Genomic DNA, 25,982 nt, shown 5'->3' on the forward strand with positions numbered 1-25,982 from the left:
AAAAACACAAACACACGGAGGCTAAACAATACGTTACTAAATAACCAAGAGATCACTGAAGAAATCAAAGAGGAAATCAAAAAATACCTAGAGACAAATGACAATGGAAACATGACAATCCAAAACCTATGGGATGCAGCAAAAGCAGTTACAAGAGGGAAGTTTATAGCTATACAGGCCTACCTCAAGAAAAAAGAAAAATCTCTAACAAACAATCTAACCTTACACCTAAAGGAACTAGAGAAAGAAGAACAAACAAAACCCAAAGTTAGGAGAAGGAAAGAAATCATAAAGATCACAGCAGAAATAAATGAAATAGAAACAAAGAAAACAGTAGCAAAGATCAATAAAACTAAAAGCTGGGTCTTTGAGAAGATAAACAAAATTGATAAACCATTAGCCAGATTCATCAAGAAAAAGAGAGGACTCAAGAAAATTAAAAATGAAAAAGAAGTTACAACAGACACCGCAGAAATACAAAGTATCCTAAGAGACTACTACAAGCAACTTTATGCCAATAAAATGGACAAACTGAAAGAAATGGACAAATTCTTAGAAAGGTATAACCTTCAAAGACTGAACCAGGAAGAAATATAAAATATGAACAGACCAATTGCAAGTAATGAAATTGAAACCTTCCAACAGGGCTTCCCTGGTGGCGCAGTGGTTGAGAATCTGCCTGCCGATGCAGGGGACACGGGTTCATGCCTGGTCCGGGAAAATCCCACATGCCGCAGAGCGGCTGGGCCCGTGAGCCATGGGCGCTGAGCCTGTGGGTCTGGAGCCTGTGCTGTGCAACAGGAGAGGCCACAACAGTGAGAAGCCTGCGTACTGCAAAAAACAAAACAAAACAAAAAAAAAAACCTTCCAACAAACAAAAGTCCAGGAGCAGATAGCTTCACAGATGAATTCTATCAAGCATTTAGAAAACCAGTCATTCTCAAACTTCGAAAAAATTGCAGAGGAAGGAAAACTCCCAAACTCATTCTGTGAGGCCACAATCACCCTGATACCAAAACCAGACAAGGATACTACAAAAAAAGAAAATTACAGACCAAATCAGTGATGAATATAGATGCAAAAATCAACAAAATACTAGCAAACAGAATCCAGCAACACATTAAAAGGATCATACACCATGATCAAGAGGGATTTATCCCAGAGATGCAAGAATTCAGTATACACACATCAGTCAATGTGATACACCATATTAACAATTTGAAGAATAAAAACCATATGATCATCTCAATAGATGCAGAAAAAGCTTTTGACAAAATTCAACACCCATTTATGATAAAAACTCTCCAGAAAGTGGGCACAGAGGGAACCTATTTCAACATAGTAAAGGCCATATATGACAAAACCACAGCAAACATCATTCTCGATGGTGAAAAACTGAAAGCATTTCCTCTAAGACCAGGAACAAGACAAGGATATCTTCTGTCACTACTATTATTCAACATAGTTTTAGAAGTCCTAGCCATGGCAATCAGAGAAGAAAAAGAAATAAAAGGAATCCAAATTGGAAAAGAAAAAGTAAAAGTGTCATTGTTTGCAGATGACATGATACTATACATAGAGAATCCTAAAGATGCCACCAGAAAACTACTAGAACTAATCAATGAATTTGGTAAAGTTGCAGAATACAAAATTAATGCACGGAAATCTCTTGCCTTCCTGTACACTCATGATCAAAAATCTGACAGAGAAATTAAGGAAAAACTCCCATTTACCATTGCAACATAAAGAATGAAATACCTAGGAATAAACCTACCTAGGGATACAAAGACCTGTATGCAGAAAACTATAACACACTGATGAAAGAAATTAAAGATGATACCAACAGATGGAGAGATATACCATGTTCTTGGATTGGAAAAATCAATATCGTGAAAATGACTACACTACCCAAAGCAATCTACAGATTCAGTGCAAGCCCTATCAAATTACCAATGGCATTTTTTACAGGACGAGAAAAAATATCTTAAAATTTGTATGGAGACACAAAAGACTCAGAATAGCCAAAGCAGTATTAAGGGGAAAAAACGGAGCTGGAGGAAACAGACTCCCTAACTTCAGAATATAGCATAAAGCTACCGTAATCAAGACAATATGGTACTGACACAAAAACAGAAATATACATCAATGGAACAAAATAGAAAGCCCAGAGGTAAACCCACACACCTATGGTCAACTAATCTATGACAAAGGAGGCAAGGATATAGAATGGAGAAAAGGCAGTCTCTTCAGTAAGTGGTGCTGAGAAAACTGGACAGCTACATGTAAAAGAATGAAATTAGAATACTCCCTAACACCATACACAGAAATAAACTCAAAATGGATTAGAAACCTAAATTGAAGACTGGGCACTGTAAAAACTCTTAGAGGAAAACATAGGAAGAACAATCTTTGACATAAATCACAGCAAGATATTTTTTGATCCACCTCCTAGAGTAATGGAAATAAAAATAAACAAATGGTACCTAATGAAACTTAAAAGCTTTTGCACAGCAAAGGAAACCATAAACAAGACGAAAAGACAACCCTCAGAATGGGAGAAAATACTTGCAAATGAATCAATGGACAAAGGATTAATCTCCAAAATACATAAACAACTCATGCAGCTCAATATTAAAGAAACAAACAACCCAATCCAAAAATGGGCAGAAGACCTAAATAGACATTTCTCCAAAGATGACATACACGTGGCCAAGAAGCCATACAGATGGCCAAGAAGTACATGAAGAGCTGCTCAATATCACTAATTATTAGGGAAATGCAAATCAAAACTACAGTGAGGTATCACCTCACAGCAGTTAGAATGGGCATCATCAGAAAATCTACAAACAACAAATGCTGGAGAGGGTGTGGAGAAAAGGTAACCCTCTTGCACCATTGGTGGGAATGTAAATTGATACAAGCCACTATGGAGAACAGTATGGAGGTTCCTTAAAAACCTAAAAATAGAATTACCATATGACCCAGCAATCCCACTCCTGGGCATATACCCAGAGAAATCCATAGTTCAAAAGACACATGCACCCCAATGTTCATTGCAGCACTATTTACAATAGCCAGGTCATGGAAGCAACCTAAATGCCCATTGACAGTCAAATGGGTAAAGAAGATGTGGTGCATATATATACAATGGAATATTACTCAGCCATAAAAGGGAACGAAACTGGGTCCCATTTGTAGAGACGTGGATGCATCTAGAGACTGTCATACAGAGTGAAGTTAGTCAGAAAGAGAAAAAGAAATATCATATATTAACGCATATATGTGGAACCTAGAAAATGGTACAGATGAACCGGTATGCAGAGCAGAAATTGAGACACAGAAGTAGAGAAAAAACGTATGGACACCAAGGTGGGGGAAAGTGGCTAGGGTTGCGGGTTGTGGTGGTGGGATGAATTGGGAGATTGGGATTGACATGTATACACTGATGTGTATAAAATGGATGACTAATAAGAAAAGTAAAAAATAAACTTACAAAAAAAAAGATAAGACAAAAATCAATGAAAATGAAACCAGAAAAACAATAAACAACAACAAAAAATGTGTCTACAATCATTTGTATTATTTTTTAGAATCCACAGATAATAGAAAATAAAACTTGTGGTTACCAAAGGGGAGAAGGGAGTTGGAAGGGACAAATTAGGGTTATGGGATTAATAGATACAAGTTGCTATATATAACATAGCTAAGCAACAAGGATATACTGTATAGCACAGGAAATTATACCCATTATCTTATAATAACCTAGAGTGGAATAAAATATACAAAAATACTGAGTCACTATGCTATATACCTGGACCTAACACAATACTATAAATCAACTATACTTCAATAAAAAAGAATGTACATAACCACTAAAAAAAAAAGTACAATCTCAGTTTTATATTGATGACAAGTTAATTGATAATATTTTAGAAATATATTATTAAAATTAAAAAAATATTCTGGGTATTTTGCATGTCTAGTTTTCTATGTGAACATTAGAAACAGCTACTATAATTATAAAACCAAAATTCCATTCATATTATTAAGTTCTATATTATTGTAATTTATATAGATTTAACTTTTTATAATAGGCCCCTTGAAAAAGTGACATTCTTTGAAGTCTTATTTGAGTTGTTAGATACTTTATTTATTTATTTATTTATTAACATTTTTATTGGAGTATAATTGATATACACTGTTGTGTTAGTTTCTGCTTTATAACAAAGTGAATCAGCTGTATATATATACATATTTACCCATATCTCCTCCCTCTTGTGTCACCCTCCGACCCTCCCTACCCCACCTCTCTAGGTGCTCCCAAAACACCAAGCTGATCTCCCTGTGCTATGTGGCTGTTTCCCACTAGCTATCAGTTTTACATTTAGTGATGTATATATGTCCATGCCACTCTCTCACTTCGTCCCAGTTTACCCTTCCCCTCCCCATGTCCTCAAGTCCATTCTCCATGTCTCTGTCTTTATTTGCTGTCCTGCCCCTACGTTCTTCAGAACTTTTTTTTTTTAGATATCATATATATGTGTTAGCATATGGTATTTGTTTTTCTCTTTCTGACTTACTTCACTCTATATGACCGTATCTATGTCCACCCACCTCACTACAAATAACTCAATTTTGTTTCTTTTTATGGCTGAGTAATATTCAATTGTATATATGTGCCACATCTTCTTTATCCATTAATCTGTCGATGGACACTTAGGTTGCTTCCATATCCTGGCTGTCATAAATAGAGCTGCAATGAACATTTTGGTACATGACTCTTTTTGAATTATGGTTTTCTCAGGGTATATGCCCAGTAGTGGAATTTGTGGGTCGTATGATAGTTCTATTTTTAGTTTTTTAAAGAACCTCCATACTGTTCTCCATAGTGGCTGTATCAATCTACATTCCCACCAACAGTGAAAGAGGGTTCCCTTTTCTCCACACCCTCTCTAGCATTTATTATTTGTAGATTTTTTGATGATGGTCATGCTGAATGGTGTGAGGTGATACCTCATTGTAGTTTTGATTTGCATTTCTCTAATGACTAGTGATGTTGAGCATCCTTTCATGTGTTTGTTGGCAATCTGTATATCTTCTTTGGAGAAATGTCTATTTAGGTCTTCTGCCCATTTTTGGATTGGATTGTTTGTTTTTTTGATATTGAGCTGCATGAGTTGCTTGTATATTTTGGAGATTAATCCTATATCAGTTGTTTCTTTTGCAAATATATTCTCCCATTCTGCAGGTTAGCTTTTCATCTTGTTTATGGTTTCCTTTGCTGTGCAAAAGCTTTTAAGTTTCATTAGGTCCCATTTGTTTAGTTTTGTTTTAACTTCCATTTCTCTAGGAGGTGAGTCAAAAAGGATCTTGCTGTGATTTATGTCATAGAGTGTTCTGCCTATGTTTTGCCTCCAAGAGTTTTATAGTCTCTGGCCTTACATTTAGGTCTTTAATCCATTTTGAGTTTATTTTTGTGTATGGTGTTAGGGAGTGTTCTAATTTCATTCTTTTACATGTAGCTGTCCAGTTTTCCCGGAACCACTGTTGAAGAGGCTGTCTTTTCTCCATTATGTATTCTTGCCTCCTTTATCAAAGAAAACGTGACCATCTGTTTGTAGGTTTATCTCTGGGCGTTCTATCCTGTCCGTTGATCTGTATTTCTGTTTTTGTGCCAGTACCATCCTGTCTTTTTTACTGTAGTTTGTAGTATACTCTGAAGTCAGGGAGCCTGATTCTTCAAGCTCCATTTTTCTTTCTCAAGATTGCTTTTGCTATTTGGGGTGTCTTGTGTTTCCATACAGATTGTGAAATTTTTTGTTCTAGTTCAGTGAAAAATGCTAGTGGTAGTTTGATAGGGATTGTCTTGAATATGTAGATTGCTTTAGGTAATATATTCATTTTCATAATGTTGATTCTTCCAATCCAAGAACACGGTGCATCTCCCCATCTGTTTGTATCACCTTTAATTCCCTTAGTTAGTGTCTTATAGTTTTATGCACACAGGTCTTTTGTCTCCCTAGGTAGGTTTATTCCTAGGTATTTTATTCTTTTTTTTGCAGTAGTAAATGGGAGTGTTTCTTTAATTTCTCTTTCAGATTTTTCATCATTGGTGTATAGGAAGGCATGAGATTTCAGTGCATTAATTTTGTATCATGCAACTTTACCAAATTCATTGATTAGCTCTAGTAGTTTTCTGATAGCATCTTTAGGATTCTCTATGTATAGTATCGTGTCATCTGCAAACAGTGACAGTTTTACTTATTCTTTCTGATTTGGATTCCTTTTATTTCTTTTTCGTCTCTGATTGCTGTGGCTAAAACTTCAAACACTAAGTTGAATAATAGTGGTGAGAGTGGGCAACCTTGTCTTGTTCTTGATCTTAGTGGAAATGGTTTCACTTTTTCACCATTGAAGACAATGTTGGCTGTGGGTTTGTCATATGTGGCCTTTATTATGTTAAACTCCCTTTATGCCACTTTCTGGAGGGTTTTTATCGTAAATCGGTGTTGACTTTTGTCAAAAGCTTTTTCTGCATCTATTTAGATGATCATATGGTTTTTCTCTTTCCATTTGTTAATTTGGTTTATCACATTGACTGATTTGCATATATTGAAGAAACCTTGCATTCCTGGGATAAACCCCACTTCATCATGTTGTATGATCCTTTTAATGTGCTGTTGGATTCTCTTTGCTAGTATGTTGTTGAGGATTTTTGCATCTATGTTCATCAGTGATATTGGCCTTTAGATTTCTTTCTTAGTGACATCTTTGTCTGGTCGAATCTGAATGAGATCCTTTCTGGGTATAATCTTAGTTGTAGGTTTTTCTCTTTCATCACTTTAAATATGTCCTGCCCCTCCCTTCTGGCTTGTAGTGTTTCTGCTGAAAGTTCAGCTGTTAACCTTATGAGGATTCCCTTGTATGTTATTTGTTGCTTTTCCCTTGCTGCTTTTAATATTGTTTCTTTGTATTTAATTTTTATAATTTGATTAATATGTGTCTTGGCACGTTTCTCCTTGGGTTTATCCTGTATGGGCCTCTCTGTGCTTCCTGGACTTGATTAACTATTTCCTTTCCCATATCAGGGAAGTTTTCAACTATAATCTCTTCAAATATTTTCTCAGTCCCTTTCTTTTTCTCTTCTTCTTCTGGGACCCATATAATTCAAACGTTGGTACGTTTAATGTTGTCCAAGAGGTCTCTGAGACTGTCCTCAATTCTTTTCATTATTTTTTCTTTATTCTGCTCTGTGGTAGTTATTTGCACTATTTTATCTTCCAGGTCAATCATCTGTTCTTCTGCCTCAGTTATTCTGCTATTGATTCCTTCTGGAGAATGTTTAATTTCATTTATTGTGTTGTTCATCATTGTTTGTTTGCTCTTTAGTTCTTCTAGGCCCTTGTTAAACGTTTCTTGTATCTTCCCCATTCTATTTCCATGATTTTGTATCATCTTTACTATCATTACTCTGACGTCTTTTTCAGGTATACTGCCTATTTCCTCTTCATTTATTTGGTCTTGTGGGTTTTACCTTGCTCCTTCATCTGCTGTGTATTTCTCTGTCTTCTCATTTTGCTTAACTTACTGTGTTTGGGGTCTCCTTTTTGCTGGCTGCAAGTTTGTAGTTCCCATTGCTTTTGGTGTTTGCCCCCAGTGGGTAAGGTTCTTTCACTGGGTTGTGGAGGCTTCCTTGTGGAGGGGAGTGGTGCCTGTGTTCTGGTGGATGAGGCTCGATCTTGTCTTTGGTGGGCAGGACCATGTCTTGTGGTGTGTTTGGGGGTGTCTGTAGACTTATTATGATTTTGGGCAGCCTCTCTGCTAATGGGTGGGGTTGTGTTCCTGTCTTGCCAGTTGTTTGGCATAGGGTGTCCAGCACTATAGCTTGCTGGTTGTTGAGTGGAGCTGTGTCTTTGCATTGAGATGGGGATCTCTGAGAGAGCTTTCACCATTTGATATTATGTCGAGCCAGGAGGTCTCTGGTGGACCAATGTCCTGAACTCGGCTCTCCCACCTCAGAAGCTTAGGCCTGACACTCGATTGGACCACCAAGACCCTGTCAGCTACACGGCTCAGAAGAAAAGGGAGGAAAAAAAAGAAAGAAAAAATTAATTAATTATTTAAAGTTATTAAAATAAAAAACTTTTTTAAATTATTAAAATAAGAAAGTAATAAAAACAAAAAGCAAGCCAGAAAGAAGAGAGCAACCAAACCAAAAACAAATCCACCAATTCTAACAAGGGCTAAAAACTATACTAAAAAGAAAAAAAGGACACACAGAACACTAGGACAAATGGTAAAAGCAAATCTATGCAGAGAAAATCACACAAAGAAGCATACACATACACACTCACAAAAGGAGAAAAAGGAAATACATATATATATAAAAGAAAAAAAGGAAGAGAGCAACCAAATCAATAAACAAATCTACCAATGATCATAAGTTCTAAATACTAAACTAAGGTAAAGATAAAACCAGAAACAAATTAGATGCAGAAAGCAAACTCCAAGTCTACAATTGGTTCCAGCCTCCACTGCCTCAGTTTCAGGATGATTCCTTGTCTATTCAGGTATTCCACAGATGCAGGGTACATCAAGTTGATTGTGGAGCTTTAATCCACTGCTCCTGAGGCTGATGGGAGAGATTTCCCTTTCTCTTCTTTGTTCGCACAGCTCCTGGGGCTCAGCTTTGGATTTGGCCCCGCCTCTGCGTGTAGGTCACCTGAGGCCATCTGTTCCCTGCCCAGACAGGACAGGGTTAAAGTATGAGCTGATTAGGGGCTCTGGCTCACTCAGGCCAGGGGGAGGGAGCAGTACAGAATGTAGGTCAAGCCCGCAGTGGCAGAGGCTGGCATGATGTTGCAACAGCTGAGGCGTGCTGTGTGTTCTCCTGGGGAAGTTGTCCCTGGATCACAGGACCCTGACAGTGGTGGGTCGCACAGGCTGCCTGGTGGGGAGATGTAGATAGTGACCTGTGCTTGCACACAGGCTTCTTGGTAGCTGCAGCAGCAGCCTTAGCGTTTCATGCCCATCTCTGGTGTCCACGCTGATAGCCACGGCTCGCCCCCATCTCTGGAGCTCGTTTAGGTGGTGCTCTGAATCCCCTCTCCTCGTGCACCCCAAAACAATGGTCTCTTACCTCTTAGGCAGGTCCAGACCGTTTCCCAGACTCCCTCCTGGCTAGCTGTGGCTCACTAGCCCCCTTCAGGCTGTGTTCACGCAACCAACCCCAGTCCTCTCCCTGGGATCTGACCTCCGAAGCCCAAGCCTCAGCTCCCAGCCCCCACACAACCCAGCGGGTGAGCAGACAAGCCTCTCAGGCTGGTGAGTGCTGGTTGGCAGCCATCCTCTGTGTGGGAATCTCTCCACTTTGCCCTCTGCACCCCTGGTGCTGCGCTCTCCTCCGTGGCTCTGAAGCTTCCTCCCCCCACCCAACCCCGGTCTCCACCAGTGAAGGGGCTTCCTAGTGTGTGGAAACTTTTCCTCCTTCACAGCTCCCTCCCAGAGGTGCAGGTCCTGTCCTATTCTTTTATCTCTGTTTTTTTTCTTTTTTCTTTTGTCCCACCCAGGTATGTGGGGAGTTTCTTGCCTTTTTGGTCTTCTGCCAGCATTCAATAGGTGTTCTGTAGGCGTTGTTCCACATGTAGGTGTATTTTTGATGTATTTGTGGGGAGGAAGGTGATTTCCATGTCTTACTCCTCCACCATCTTGAAGGTCCCTCCCGTCTCTTTAATTTTCAGATTCAGGTTATGTTTACAAAGGCCCGTATTTTCTGTGATTCTACTTTTGGTTCAGGGCCATAGCACTCTGAGTAAGAACCTGGAAAGAAAATGTAATCAACCACATAATTTGCTTTTGCCATCATATCTACAAATGGCATTTAAATGTCCTCTTTTCTTTAAAGTGTTGTAGACCAAGACTTAAAATGTGTTCCAGGTTTAGCAAAAGGAATAATATCTGTTTTAATTATTACTCTGGAGTTCAGGGTTGTTATTAGCTATGGAAGATTGTAAGACATGCTTTTACATTATAACTTTGACCCAGTTTCAATCTGTGACCACAACATAATTTTAATTCTATGAAAACTGGATAATCTTTTCTAAATAAAGCTGATATATAAAAATCCAAGCTTAACAATAATCAATTGGATGTTATTCATTTTAGAAAATAAATTCTTTCCTTAAAAAGATACACACTCATATAAAAACACCCAATTGCATATACACCATGAGGTTCTTTTGCATAGCTCTTTTACTACACATGAAGTGTGTCTTTATTCACACACACAAAAATGTATTCACAGTCTTTCAGGAATATAATAATTTCATAGAACAAAATATTTATATTTATAACAAAGCAGAATAGCATGCTCATTTCATTCACAATTTGACATGCTTTTGCGCTCCACCTCCTCTCTCTTTTCTGCTTTTTTTTCTGATAGAAATATAAAAGCTAAAGAACTCAAGGAAACTGTGGTTTAACCTGTTGGTTTGTCTGCCAAGTAATCATTCTTTCTGGAAACTCTTTCCATCTATGCCTCCCACCAGCACAGCTGTGTTTATGATCCCACCTTTCTTACCACAGTTGACTGATACAGGAATGAGTACCTTCCCCAAACTAAGGCCCTCCATCAGAAATTAGGAGCTGTGACTACAAAATTTTAGCCTCAAACTACCTGCTTCCTTCAGTGAAGGAGATGTAAACCCAGGAAGTATGAGCCCTTAGGACCCACTTTGTGGATGAGAAACAGCAGAGACTGTTTTTTAGAGAGAAATACATCCAGAGAGGAACCACAAGGAACTCTCATGTCATCAGAGTCCTGTTTCCATTTTTCCTTGAGGCCCAAATGTATCCTTTCCCTTTGGTCCAGGATACCTTTTAGCAAATTCCTTAATTAATTTGTTTATTTTTTATACTTCCCTCAAAGACTGTTCTTTGTAATCATAAGTGTCCTAATGAAAGAACTCAAATTTTATTGTTATTGATATATTAATCTGAGATATTAGCAAGAAAGTGTCAATGGAGACTCTTCAAAATAGAAGTACCATATGATCCAGTGATTCCACTTCTGGGTATTTATTTGAAGGAAACAAAAACACTTACTTGAAAAGATATCTGCACCCTCAAGTTCACTGCAGCATTATTTATAATAGCCAAGGTATGGAAACAACCTAAGTGTCCATAGATGGATGAATGGATAGAGAAAATGTGGTATGAGGTATTATTCAACCATAAAAAAGAAGGAAATCTTGCCATTTGCAACAACATGGATGGACCTTGAGGGTATTCTGCTAAGGGAAATAAGTCAGACAGAAAAAGAGAAACACCAGATAATGTCACTTACAAGTGGAATCTAAAACAACAGCAACAAAAACCTGAACTCATAGATTCAGAGAACAAATGGGTGGTTGCCAGAGGCGGGATTTGGGAGGGTGGGAGAAATGGTGTGAAGTGGGTGAAAGGTACAGACTTCAGTTATAAAAGAAGTAAGCCCAGGGGATGTAATGTACAATATATTGAATATAGTTAATAATACTGTATTGGATAATTAAAAGTTGCTAAGAGAGTAGATTGTAAAGGTCCTTGCCACAAGAAAAAAAAAAACAACTTTGCAGCTATATGAGGTGATGGTTGTTAATTGGACTTATTGTGGTGATCATTTCATGGTATATACAAATACTGAATCATTATGTTGTACACCTGAAACTAATATAATGTTATATGTCAGTTAAAAAAAAGAATCAATGCCCTCCAGCCAAAGACCACCAGGAACACACCTATGATTGAACAAATTGAGTTTATTACTCTTAAGCGAGAGAGAGCACACACCCTAGGGAAGCCAAAGGATGTCTCAGTAACAAAGTGTTAGAAATAATCTATTACAGGATTTAGACTTTGGATGCCCTATTGGATCCTCAGACCTGACGATGGTTGTGCAGTTGCATTTAAGATGGGACAGGATACGTCAGCAAGCAGGAACACAAGTAATCATCAGAAACAAAACGTTGTTTTTAGATATTAGCAATTACTTATTACAAAGATTAAGGAAAGATTCAGTTCATTCTTTCAGCTTTACAAATGGGTAATATATCAGCTTACAAAAATAAAACCTTTATTTTTTTAAATCTTAAAGAAATACTGCAGTAAAAATTAAACTGAATTAAATTATTTTTGCACCAAGAATTTTAAAAATTATGACAGCGATACACAAGGGTGTCATTAAATGTTGTATGGGAATGACTGTTAGGGCTGATTTTTCAGTGTTTGGGGTCCTTTGTGCATAAAGTACATGTCTATAAACATTGAAGCTATACCTACAGTAAATGTTTAATAGTGATCTGTGTTAGAGCACTTTGAAGAGAATGAGGGAAATGTGATTAGTAAGACATCATTTCTTCCCTCAAAGGACTCACAGAAGAGTAAATCTGCTTCACTCCACATTCTTTCCTACTTGTCCCTAAAACTATAGGTCTACAGCAAGATTTTCATAGAAACTCAATAAATGTGCATTATATACTATTTAATGATGATGATGATAAACATTTATTGTTCCTATTTCAAGGAACCAAGAATAATGTTGGAAAAATATTTTCCAGATATACAGGATGTTATATTTAGTGAGAGATCCTGAGAATACTTAACCCATAAAAAACAGGGACTATTTATGGTATTTGTTAAATAAAATACATTCATATTGCCAGGACCATGTCTATGTGGTTCTGAGGGTTCAGCAAAGTATTTAGGCAGTGCAAAGAGCCTACTACTCATTTTCCTGAAAGAGAAATATTACAAAGGTCAATGTCTTTGCCTCAGGAATATTTGGAACCCTTCCATTGTGATTAAGAGCTAAATGTTTTCATTAAAAGCTCTAACAGAAATTACAAAAAGAAGGTTTTTTGTTAAAGATACAAATCAAAATTGTAACATTTTGGTTGCTTACAAAGTCCTCATATATCATATTTGCAAACATTTCACAATATTTTTCTTTTGGTGAACCTCAGTTTCAGGTTCAGAGTGTGGATAGCTATAGTTGTCACTTGTAGGTGAGGATGTGCTCTAACTTGTAGAGGGTATATGGCCTGCAATGGAAGTATAGTAGGCTCTGCCCGGAGCATAGTCCAAGCCTTGTCACTCGGCATCAGACCAGACTTGGGGAAGCCCCTTTACTACTCAGGTCCATGGCATGGGTGAGGAAATAATATTGATGTCTAAATGTCTTTGATTCCTTTGCTTTAATTATGGATGGAGTGGTGAATTGATAGCCTTGAAAAGGGAAAATTATCACCGTGAAGGGTGATTACGGTAGCTGAAAATTACAGGCCAGTCAAATGTTCTTTGTATGACCAATGCCATCGTTTTGTAAATTCTCTTAGAGTAGCATATGAGGAGGGGAATCTTGCTGTTTGTTCATCTAGTCTTTTAACATTTACTCATCACCTTTTATATGCCAGGCACTGGTCTGGGTGCTTGAGATCCAAAGATGAATAACACACACCCTTACCTCCAAGGAACTCATGATGCAATGGGAAAGACAGACAAAAATTAACAAAATTAACAAAAAAAACCATTGACAAGTGTAATGAATGATGAGGATATTAATAGGTCTTAGCGGAGAAAGACTTTACCTGGCAAGGTGAGATAGGAATGAGCAGAGTAGACTTCCTGGAGTAGTTAATATATGAACTGAACTTTATGAAATCAGTTGGGATTAACCAAAGGAAAAAGAGGCAGAGACAGAATAGCGTGAGCAAAGTCATGGAAATAAGAAACAATATGGCATGTGCAGAACTATGAGCAGTACGTAAGGAACATTTTTGCTTTGCTTGTTTTGCTTGTTTTCATTGCAAATCATAGATTATGGGATTATACAACAATAAAGCTTCCACTGCTCCTGCTAAGTAGAGAGAACACATAATTTTGTAACTCTAAAAGTGTTAGATGCCTCTAAGATTTCAAGACAAGAGTATGGGCACTGATCAGGGCTAAACTTTCCAGAAGTTGCAATCACAGAGACAAATTTACCTCTTAGGGCCGTGGTCCCCAACCTTTCTGGCATCAGGGACCGGTTTCATGGAAGACAGTTTTTCCATGGACCAGGGTGCAGGGGGATGGTTTCGGGACGATTCAAGAGCATTACATTTATTGTGCACTTTATTTCTATTATTATTACATTGTAATATATAATGAAATAATTATACAACTCACCATAATGCAGAATCAGTGGGAGCCCTGAGCTTGTTTTCCTGCAACTAGATAGTCCCACCTGGGGGTGATGGGAGACAGTGACACTCAAAGTGTGTTGCTTATGTTCAGTCTACTCCCCAACTTCATTTTGGTCGCTGTCACTGCAGAAAACCCTGCTTCACAGAGATAGGGCGTTGGGAATGGAAGCAGGCTTTTCAGTGCTTTTGTGGCAATCTCAGGATATTCCACCTTGACTTTAATCCAGAACGTATGGAGATTTGAAGTTGTCTCAAACATACTTTTAAGGCCACCATCATTTGCAATCTCAAGCAGTTGATCCTCTTCTAGCACAGACAAAGTCGATTTCACCTGGCTTATTCACAAATGGGTTGTGTATCCATTCCTTCCCAGTTCGGGGGTCTTTTGTGGTTAGGAAGTAATGCTCAAACTCTTCTGAAAGCTGAGATAGGTGATCATGCACCAGCTGGGAGAAAGAAGGCCCTGGCTCAGCCTCTTTCAAAATCTTTGCTAATGTTTGAAACACGTCAAAAATCCCAATGTTCTCTTGTCACCCCCATAATTCCAGTTTGCATTGAATGCAGCCACTTTATCTGTTGACTTGAACACCGTTGTTCTTCTCCCCTGAAGTGACAGATTGAGTTTGTTAAGCAGGTTGAATATGTCACACAAGTAAGCAAGTTTTGTGACCCATTCTGTGTCACTGAAATGTGCTGCCAGTGGTGACTGTTTTTCTAAAGAAATCTCTGGAGTGGCTCTTGTAACTCAAAAACTCTGGCCAGTGAACTTCCTTTAGAAAGCCATCTCACTTCTGTGTGTAAGAGAAGATGTGTTGCTCTGCATCTATCTCCTCACAGAGCTGCACAAACAGACGTGAGTTAAGGGCATGTACCTTAATGTGGTTGATAATTTTAATCACATCCTGCGAAATGTTGTTAAGTTCAGGTGATATTTTTTGACTAGCCAACATTTCTCTATGGATGACACAGTGCATAGACTCACATTCAGAAACAACCTCTTTGACCCGAGTAGTGAAACCAGAAAGCTATCCAGTCATGGCAGCCGCTCCATCCGTGCATATACCGACACAAAATGACCAATTCAGTTTTCCTGATATGTAACCATTCAAAGACTTGAATAGCTCTGCACCTGTGGTGTTAGTTGGCAACAAAAGTGCATGAAACACATCCTCAGGCACATCCTCCTGAAAAATATATCACACAAAAGCAAGCATTGTTGCCTTGTTGTCAACATCGGTAGACTCATCAACTTAGATTGCATATCATGGTGGCTCATTAATCCTCTCTAACAATTGTGCCTCAATATTCTCTGCTGTTTCATTAATTCATTTAGTTATGGTGCTAGCTGAAAGAGCACCAATTGTGCCACCTTTTGAACTGCAACCTCTCCTAAAAGTTCACGACAAATGTCCTTAGCAGCAGGCAGGATCAACTCTTCACCAATAGTAAAGGGCTTCTTAGCTTTAGCAATGTGATTAGCCACTAAGAATGATGCTCTCAGTGCAGACACCTTAGATGAAGTGGTGGCCTTCAGCAATTCTTCTGTTCTTCCTGTTCACGTTTTTTTCTCTTGAAAAATTCCAAAGGCTTGTCTTTTAATGCAGAGTGCTTGGTCTCCATGTGGTGAAGCAGTTTTCAAGGTTTCATGGCTTTGTTGGATAGCCGGTTGCTGCATATTATACATAGTGGGCTTGGAGAATGTGAATCACCTGTTGCAATGAACCTGTAATTTAAGTAGGACTCTTGATATTTTCTTTTAAATGCAGCTTTCTTTTTGTTGGCAGTCTTAGAGTCTTCTACTCTTTCACCATTGGGTCTTTCCCCTTTCCAAAGAAGCTCTCTAACGACGTTTGTTTTTTCCTCTTTTTGGCTAGGGTTAGCTTGTGGGCTTACCAAAACTGTGACTGAGACAGGTGTGCAGTGAGGGAAAGAGAGGCAGAGAGAAGTGGTAAATAAAATAATGGGAGGGCCACACGCAGACTAAAGTAAGTGTCGGATTCTGACTTACACCCTGCCACCAGATGCAGCTGTACAATTGAAGTACATCAAGTCACTTGCCACTATAAAGCCTGCCACCAGATGCAGCTTAATTGTCACTTGCCACTCACTGATAGGTTTTTTTTTTTTTTTTTTTGGCTATGTTGGGTCTTCGTTGCTGTGTGCAGGCTTTCTCTAGTTGCGGTGAGCAGGGGCTACTCTTCATTGTGGTGCACGGGCTTCTCATTGTGGAGGCTTCTCTTGTTGTGGAGCATGGGCTCTAGGCGTGCAGGCTTCAGTAGTTGTGGCTCATGGACTCTCTAGAGCGCAGGCTCAGTAGTTGTGGTGCATGGGCTTAGTTGCTCCGTGGCACGTGAGATCTTCCCACACCAGCGTTCAAACACGTGTCCCCTGCATTGGCAGGCAGATTCTTAACCACTGCACCACCAGGGAAGTCCCACAGATAGGGTTTTGACATGAGTCTGCAAGCAACTGATTTATTATGGTCTCTGTACAGTCAAACCTCTCTGCTAATGATAATCTGTATTTGCAGCCGCTCCCCAGCGCTAGCACCACCACTTCAGCTCTACCTCAGATCATCAGGCATTAGATTCTCATAATGAGTGCACAACCTAGATCCCTGGCATGCGCAGTTCACAGTAGGGTTCGCGCTCCTATGAGAATCTAATGCCACCGCTGATCTGACAGGAGGCGGAGCTCAGGCAGTAATGCGAGCGATGGGAAGAGGCTGTAAATAACGATGAAGCTTTGCTCTCCCGCTGCTCACCTCCTGCTGTGTGGCGCAGTTCCTAACAGGCCATGGACCGGTATTGGTCTGTGGCCCAGGGTTTGGGGATCCCTGTCTTAGGGTATAAGATACTGTTGCATCTCTTAACTAGTTTCACATTTTTTTTAAAGAAATAAACAAAGCCAAACAAAACATCCTGCTTGTTACTCTGATGTCCTCAGTATAAAGATAAATGAAATTAGAACACACCATAACACCATACACAAAAATAAACTCAAAATGAATTAAAGACCTAAATGTAAAGCCAGACACTATTAAACTCTTAGAGGAAAACACAGGCAGAAAACTCCATGATATAAATCACAGCAAGATCCTTTTTGACTCACCTCCTAGAGAAATGGAAATAAAAACAAAAGTAAACAAATGGGACCTAATGAAACTTAAAAGCTTTTGCACAGCAAAGGGGACCATAAATAAGATGAAAAGACAACCCTCAGAATGGGAGAAAATATTTTCAAATGAAGCAACTGACAAAGGATTAATCTCCAAAATTTACAAGGAGCACATGCAGCTCGATATCAGAAAAACAAACAACCCAATCCAAAAATGGGCAGAAGACCTAAATAGACATTTCTCCAAAGAAGATATACAGATTGCCAACAAACACATGAAAGAATGCTCAACATCATAATCATTGGAGAAATGCAAATCAAAACTACAATGAGATATCATCTCACACCGGTCAGAATGGCCATCATCAAAAAATCTACAAACAATAAACGCTGGAGAGGGTATGGAGAAAAGGGAGCTCTCTTACAGTATTGGTGGGAATGTAAATTGATACAGCCACTATGGAGAACAGTATGGAGGTTCCTTAAAAAACTAAAAATAGAACTACCATACGACCCAGCAATCCCACTACTGGGCATATACCCTGAGAACACCGTAATTCAAAAACAGTCATGTACCACAATGTTCATTGCAGCTCTATTTACAATAGCCAGGACATGGAAGCAACCTAAGTGACCATCAACAGATGAATGGATAAAGAAGATGTGGCGCATATATACAATGGAATATTACTCAGCCATAAAAAGAAATGAAATTGAGTTTTTTGTAATGAGGTGGATGAACCTAGAGTCTGTCATACAGAGTGAAGTAAGTCAGAAAGAGAAAAACAAATACCGTATGCTAACACATATATATGGAATCTAAGAATAAAAAATGGTCATGAAGAACCTAGGGGCAAGACGGGAATAAAGACGCAGACATACTAGAGAATGGAGTTGAGGATATGGGGAGGGGGAAGGGTAAGCTGGGGCAAAGTGAGAGAGTGGCATGAACATATATATACACTACGAAATGTAAAATAGATAGCTAGTGGGAAGCAGCCGCATAGCGCAGGGAGATCAGCTCAGTGCTTTGTGACCACCTAGAGTGCTGGGATAGGGAGGGTGGGAGGGAAGGAGATGCAAGAGAGAAGAGATATGGGGACATATGTATATGTATAACTGATTCACTTTGTTATAAAGCAGAAACTAACCACCATTGTAAAGCAATTATACCCCAATAAAGATGTTAAAAAAAAAAGATAAATGGAACTCTAAAGTGTCCTGGATATGTACATTTGTACACGAAAATTTTAGCAGATCCGCCACTTATTTATTAAAGATAAAGCTGAGAAATTGGGAGAAAGGGGCAATTCCTTTCTACACCCCTCCTGGCCATAAAGCCATTTGAATCAGTTTTCAACATTACTATGATAGCATTTCTCTTTCAATCTTTTGGTTCCATAAGATGCTGGAATTTTTTTTCTCCCTTTCTCTGTCTCTGCCTCTCTCAACTGGGAGTTAAGGTCTTGCTGTCATAGATGCATAATAGATGAATATGGTGAACTGGATGTACATTTGACAATAAAATAATTCATAATGTGTTAAAACCATACATATATTGGGTGATCACACAACAATAAAACCACTATAATGATACTGACAGGTAATCACATTGGCTCTTTTACAGTGAACTGAGACCACCACTGTGACAGAAATACCCAAAACTAGGCCAGGAAAATAAGTTTCTTGTTTCCTGAATTAAATGTAATTTCAAATTAGACTGCTTTGTATTTCTTTCTGTTCGGGAAAGGGTGGGGGGAGAGGGAGAAAGAGAGAGGGAGACAGAAGAAAATTTTTTTTTAATAACACTTTTCTGAAGGTATTTTAAAATCACTTTTCACATTAAGAAAAAATTATAGTCCTGGAACCAATATTTGGCTCTCTTCAAGAGTAGAAATTTTCCAGTGGCTGCTCATATATTTTCCCCAAATAGATGCTCAAATGTGAAAAACGAGCAGGGCACCTGGAGATAGCTAATAATATTTAGGTACCTGGAATTCTACATTGGTCAAGTAACACTACATACACATTTGAAAAACTGAGTTTCCCCTTTTATAAAAGGGAAGACCATGCCTCAAGATAACTTAGGCTGTAAGTAATAAGTCAACATTCTGCAACATCTGTGTTCTTATGAATGGTTTCCCCTCCTTCCTTCCCTCAGAGCTTCCTTAGGATCTAGTTGAAGTCATCCTCTCAAATGCAGTTAAATCAAGAGCAGTTGTCAAGGAACAGTTAATACTTGAAGTTAATATTTTTTAAATGCATGCATATTGAAATTGATGTTGGGTGTAACTGTTTTCATAAGTTTTAGGACATTATTGTCAAGCTTGATGATCAAGTTTATTTTGAAATTAATTTTGAACTATTCTGCTTTAAGCAACTAGAATTATTTGGCCATTGTTAATATCACTCATTTGCCAGGTCTCAGGTGGGTAGGCTACAACTATACCCAGTCTCCAAGAGAGGTAGAAATGGAATTTCAGTTCACACAAAATTTCATTCATGCAGCCCTGATACAGCTTACTAAGTATATGTAACTATTTACATTACATATTTTTTGCAGTTTTATGTAGAAATGAATTATGCTGAGAGCCAAATTAAACAGAAATGAACATCTCAGGTAAATCAGCACCTCTTCCTGAATCTCCCATTTCTGCTCATATTTTCACCATTCCATTCATTCCTAATGCTCCTGGACTGTAAACTTTGAGTCCTCTTAATTTTCCCACTTGCCAACCCCAGACCTAGTCACAAGGTCCTAGAACAAGTCTAATTTTGTTCTAATTCACATGTACACTGAACTAGCTCAGGACCTTATCCTTTCAATCTTGGATCACAACCCACTAGAAATGTTGGCTGCCCTGCTTTCCTTTTGACCAGCCTACGGCTCCCCACACACATTGCCAAAGGTGAGGGTCAAGGGAAGTTCTCTTGTGTAAATGAATCTTGAGTGTCTTGAAAATAGTGGAAAGACCTTTCAGTCAAAGAAAATAGTATTATAAAGACACAATACTATAACAACACAAATTTGTTGCCAAAAATGACAACCAATTTGGGTTGGCTTGAGAGTAGATACAGGGACTGGATGGGGAAAACCAGAAATGAGACAGGTATCATCTTATAAAGTATTGGTTATGCCATGCTAAGAATTGTGCTTGAAACATAGTGGGCACTCAATAAACATTCATTAAATGAATAAATCAATGAATCACTTTATCCACTACTAGTATATTAAATCTTTATGTTTAAACATTTCATATTTAATAATTGACTAGTTTGCACCTTGGCTCACTGAAGAAAAACAATGTATTCACGCTCTGTTTTCAATACTTCATATGTGGCTGATCTTTAATCTGTTATTGTAACAACTAGAAACATTCCTACTCTTATGAGTGCTAAATGTTGAGTTCTTAAGGTTAACATATATAAATAGATGTTCATATATATGTGTGTTTCTTTTTCTCTTTTTTCAGGGTCAGACATTGTTCAATGGTTAATAAAGAACTTAACCATAGAAGATCCAGGTAAATAAATAATTTTCCCATCGATAAAAGTATTTTCTTTGTGGTTTTAAGAAATATGTTTTTTCAGGGCTAACATGACAAGCAAGCAAACCTGAAAAGTTATAATTACATTTTAACTATGTTTTTCCCATTTATACAGATTTTATGGTAGTCAATGTATATTTAACTAAATTTTATTTAGTTTACTTTAAAATTTTTTCAATATATAATGTCCTATTTTATATCATTTGATTCAGGTGATTAGCGACTGTTAGAATGGATGAGCAGTATACATGTCCATAAATAATTATACATATAATTTATAGCAAGTGATTATGAAATAATGAAATTTCTCTTCTGAAAACACATAGAACTAAATCTCATTAATTTATAATTTTGCCTTAACTCCATTTTTGCATGAGGTTTGAAAACAATGTTATTTGTAATTCCAATTTTTTATCATGCCTACATTATGTTTTTAATACCCTTATTGCAGCCATGGACTCATTTATTGTGGTGGACATTTTCTGTATTCTGCAACGCAAAACCAATGTCCACAATTTGAGAACAGTTTCTACCAGCACACTTCTTCATTGCCTAGAACATATTCTGAATTGTGAGGAATTTAATGACTTTAAAGAAATATCATGTAAAAGCCTTCATGTGTGGCATATTTCACATCACTGAAATAAAAGTGAGATTATTTTGTTTAGAGAATATGCTGAAAAAAACAAAAGAAAATAACATAAAAATTGGGATTACAGTGACAGAATGACATAATAGAGAAAGATGGCAATACACTAACTACACAGACACTATTCCTTCAATTTAAAAAAAAAATTGTTACGGCTTTTACTCCTGCTTCTGGTGATTACCACCTTAGAATGATTTAGAAATAATAGTACATGGAGATGCAAAGTTTTTATTTTTACTCATTTTGAGCTAACTTTATAAGGCCGTGCCACCAGAAAATATACTTCTAATTCTGTAAAAAATGTCTGTGTACATCCCCTGATCACTTGGTATATGATCTTTTAAAATACTTATTCTATCAAGTTAAACAGGAATAAAACAAGTAAGTAAAGATGAAGCAGCTACTGCCAGCATCAAATTATTACTAGGTGAAAAAAGGAGATAATTATTGAGAAAGGAAGCCACGGTCTTGACAGTTTTACCTTTCAGCCTCAGCTCAGTGCCATTCCTGACTTTACAAACTGTAGCACCAGACAAAAGACTCCAGTGCTAAGAAAACACTGGTACAGTCACAGAAAACCAGGGAACTACTGATTTGCAAAGAATATCATTTCTCAAAAGGTGAAGTAGATACAAAAGAGTAGTTCTTTTGCAAATTAAGACTGAAAGTGTACTTCAGTAATAGTCTGAGAAGCAGGGAAAATATACGGGTATAATATGCTAGTAAGAAACACTCGTTGTTTATAATTTATATAAGAAATATCATTTTAGCTATAATGTATATGAAAAACTGATTTTATTTGCTTGTTCAACCGTTTAAGGAAGTTGTAAAGCTTCATTAGAAGGTATATAAAAAGATAAAATCAATTATATCTGGGAAAGAACATTCATGATTTTCAGTCATATTTATGACAGGCTGAAAAATTAGTTTTTGGTTGGTTGGTATGGAGTGAAAAATTCTGTGCTGGATTTTAAGAAGCATTGATGATTGTTCTGAAGATATGACAGATTTTACACACAGAAAATGAATCAATCTGGGAGATGATTCTAGTTAAATACGATCAAGAATGTAGCTGATATCTACTTTGGTGGTTGCATGATTAATTTAATCATACCATTTTAGAACTGCTCATGAAGAGATAAGTAATTATTATAAAGCTAGGTCTAATTTTAACTTCATAAATTATCTGAAGATATTTAAATATAAAAGAGAAACCCATGCCACGCTTCTATGTTGTGCTTATTTGGTGGTCAAGTGGTTGAAGAACTCTAGGGATCATTTGAAGTTCTAGATCAATAATTTGTTGAAAGAGAATTTTGTGGCAAGTTGGAAGAAAAGACTAATGCTTTGGTATGGGAGCGGGTTCTGGTGATCCATTTAGAGACGGGGAGAGGATTGCATGATCTTCAGGGACTTCTGAGGGAAAGGGGTTGCATAATCCAACACCAGTATATATTTACATATACATACCAAATTTTCCTTTTACATTCATTCAACGATGGACAGTTAGGTTGCTTCCATATCCTGGCTATTGTAAATGATGCTGCAATGAACATTGGGGTGCAAATATCTTTTTGAGTTAGTGTTTTTGTTTCCTTTGGATAAATTCCCACAAGGGGAATTGCTGAATCATATGGTAGTTCCATTTTTTATTTTTATTTTTATTTTTTTTTTTTTTGCGGTACACGGGCCTCTCACTGTTGTGGCCTCTCCCGTTGCGGAGCACAGGCTCCAGACGCGCAGGCTCAGCAGCCATGGCTCACGGGCCCAGCTGCTCCGCGGCATGTGGGATCTTCCCGGACCGGGGCACGAACCCGTGTCCCCTGCATCGGCAGGCGGACTCTCAACCACTGTGCCACCAGGGAAGCCCTATTTTTAACTTTTTGAGGAACTTCCATAATCTTTTTCATAGTGTCTGCATCAGTTAACACCAACAGTGCACAATGGTTTCCTTTTCTCCACAACCTTGCCAACATTTGTTAGTTATTATCTTTTTGCTAATAGCCATTCTGACAGGTGTGAGGTGATATCTCATTGTGTTTTTGATTTACATTTCCCTGATGATTGGTGATGTTGAGCATCTTTTTCAAGTACCTGTTGTGGACATCTGTATGTCTTCTTGGAAAAATGACTATTCAGATCATCTACCCATTTTTAATCAGATTTTTTGTTATTGAATCCTTTATATATTTTGAATATTAACACTTACCAGATATATGATTTGCAAATATCTTCTCCCATTCAGTAGGTTGCCTTTTCATTTTGATGATGGTTTCCTTCACTGAGCAAAAGATTTTTAGTTTGATCTAGTCCCATTTGTTTATTTTTGCTTTTGTGTCCCTTACCTTTGGGGTCAGGTCCACCAAAACATCACTGAGATCTATGTCAGTGAGTTTACCACCTATGTTTTCTTCTAGGAATTTTATGATTTCTGGTCTTACACTCAAGTCTTTAATCCATTTTGAATTAGTTTTTATGTATGATATAAGATAGTAATCTAGTTTTGCTCTTTCACATGTGGCTGTCTAGTTTCTCCAACACCATTTAATGACATTTTATGACACCAAAATAATGTCATTTCTTTCTTTTATGTGTTTGGCTCCTTGGTAGTAAATTAATTGACCATATATTTGTGGGTTTATTTATGGACTGTCAATTCTGTTCCATTGATCTGTGTGTCTGTTTTTGTGTCAATACCATACTGTTTTGATTAATATGGCTTTGTGGTATAGTTTGAAATTAGGACGCTCGATACCTTAGGTTTTGTTCATTGTTCTCAAGCTTGTTTTTGCTATTTGGGATCCTTTGTGGTTCCATACAAATTTTAGAAGTATTTGTTCTAGTTCTACAAAATATGTCTTTGGAATTTTTATAAGGATTTCATTGAATCTGTAGATTGCTTTGGCTATTAGGGGCATTTTAACAATATTAATTCTTCCAATTCATGAGCATGGAATATCTTTCCATTTATTTGTGTCTTCAGTTTCTTTCCTCAGTGTCTTATAGTTCTCAGTGTACAGGTATTTCACTTCCTTGGTTAAATTTATTCCTACGTATTTTAATTTTTTTGATGCAATTGAAAATGGGATTGTTTTCTTCATTTATCTTTCTGATAGTTTGTTAGTAGTGTATAGAAACACAACAGATTTCTGTATATTAATTCTTTATCCTGAAACTTTACAGAATTCATTTATTAGTTCTAATAGTTTTTTGGTGTAGTCTTAGGATTTTCTATGTATAGTATCATGTAAACTGAAAACAGTGACAGTTTTACTTCTTCCTATCCAATTTGGATGCCTTTTATTTATTTTTCTTGCCTAACTGCTGTGGCTAGGACTTCAATACAATGTTGAATAAAAGTGGCAAGAGTAGACATCCTTGTCTTGTTCCTGATCTTAGAGGAAAAGTTTTGAGCTTTTCTCTGTTCAGTATGATGTTAATTGTGGGTTTGTCATATATGACCTTTATTATGTTGAGGTACATTCCCTCAATATGCCCTTACTTGAGCATTTTTGCATAAATTGATGTTGAATTTTGTCAAATGTTTTTCTGCAACTATCAGGATGATCATATGATTTTCTATGTTCACCAAGGATTTTGGATTGTAACTTTCTTTCTTGTGATGACCTTGTCTGATTTTGGTATCAGGGTAATGCCAGCTTTATGAAATGTGTTTGGAAGGTTTCCTTTCTCTTCAATTTTTTGGAAGAATTTAAGAAGGATCGATATTAAATTTTTGAATGTTTTGTAAAATTCACCAGTAAAATCTACTGGTCATGGGCTTTTGTTTGTTGGGAGATTTTTAAATTACTGTTTTAATTTCCCTACTAGTAATCAGTCTATTAAGATTTTCTATTTCTTCATGATTCAGTCTTAGAAGATTGTATATTTCTAAAAATTTATCCATTTCTTCTAGACTGTCCAATTTGTTTACATATACTTGTTTGTAGCAGTCCTTATGATTCTTTATTTTTCTGTGGTATCAGTTTTAAATTCTCCTTTTTAATCTCTGGTTTTATTTGTTTGAGTCCTCTCTCTTTTTTTCGTGGTTAGTCTAGCTGCTTTGTTGATTTTATCTTTTCAAAAACCAGCTCCTTGTTTCATTGGTGTTTTCTATGGGTTTTTTTTTAATCTCTACTTCACTTATTTCCACTCTGATCTTTATTATTTCATGTATTCTACTAATTTTACCTTTGTTCTTTTTATAGTTCCTTTAGGTGTAAAGTCAGATTGTTTATTTGAGATATTATTGTTATGAGGTAGGAATGTATTGCTATGAAATTCTCTCTTTGAACTGATTTTCTGCATCCCATAGACTTTGCTATGTCATATTTATGTTCTCATTTCTCTTTAGGTTTTTTTTTTCTTCTTTTGATTTCTTTGATTATCCATTGATACTTTGGTATCAATTTTATTTAATTAGATTTAATTATAGATTTTATTTAA

At 37.2% G+C, this 25,982-nt stretch overlaps 1 protein-coding gene across 1 annotated transcript in view; it reads left to right on the top strand.

Moving 5' to 3' along the window:
* The window catches only part of RGS7 (regulator of G protein signaling 7), a 591,228-nt gene that overhangs the window by 409,918 nt on the left and 155,328 nt on the right, over positions 1-25,982 (top strand). The window contains exon 5 of the mRNA XM_060142082.1: positions 20,813-20,863. Coding sequence (XP_059998065.1) covers positions 20,813-20,863 — 51 coding nt within the window. The remainder of the gene's footprint in view (positions 1-20,812; positions 20,864-25,982) is intronic.

The sequence above is a fragment of the Lagenorhynchus albirostris genome, chromosome 2 (assembly GCF_949774975.1).
Source record: "Lagenorhynchus albirostris chromosome 2, mLagAlb1.1, whole genome shotgun sequence".
NCBI classification, from domain to species: domain Eukaryota; kingdom Metazoa; phylum Chordata; class Mammalia; order Artiodactyla; family Delphinidae; genus Lagenorhynchus; species Lagenorhynchus albirostris.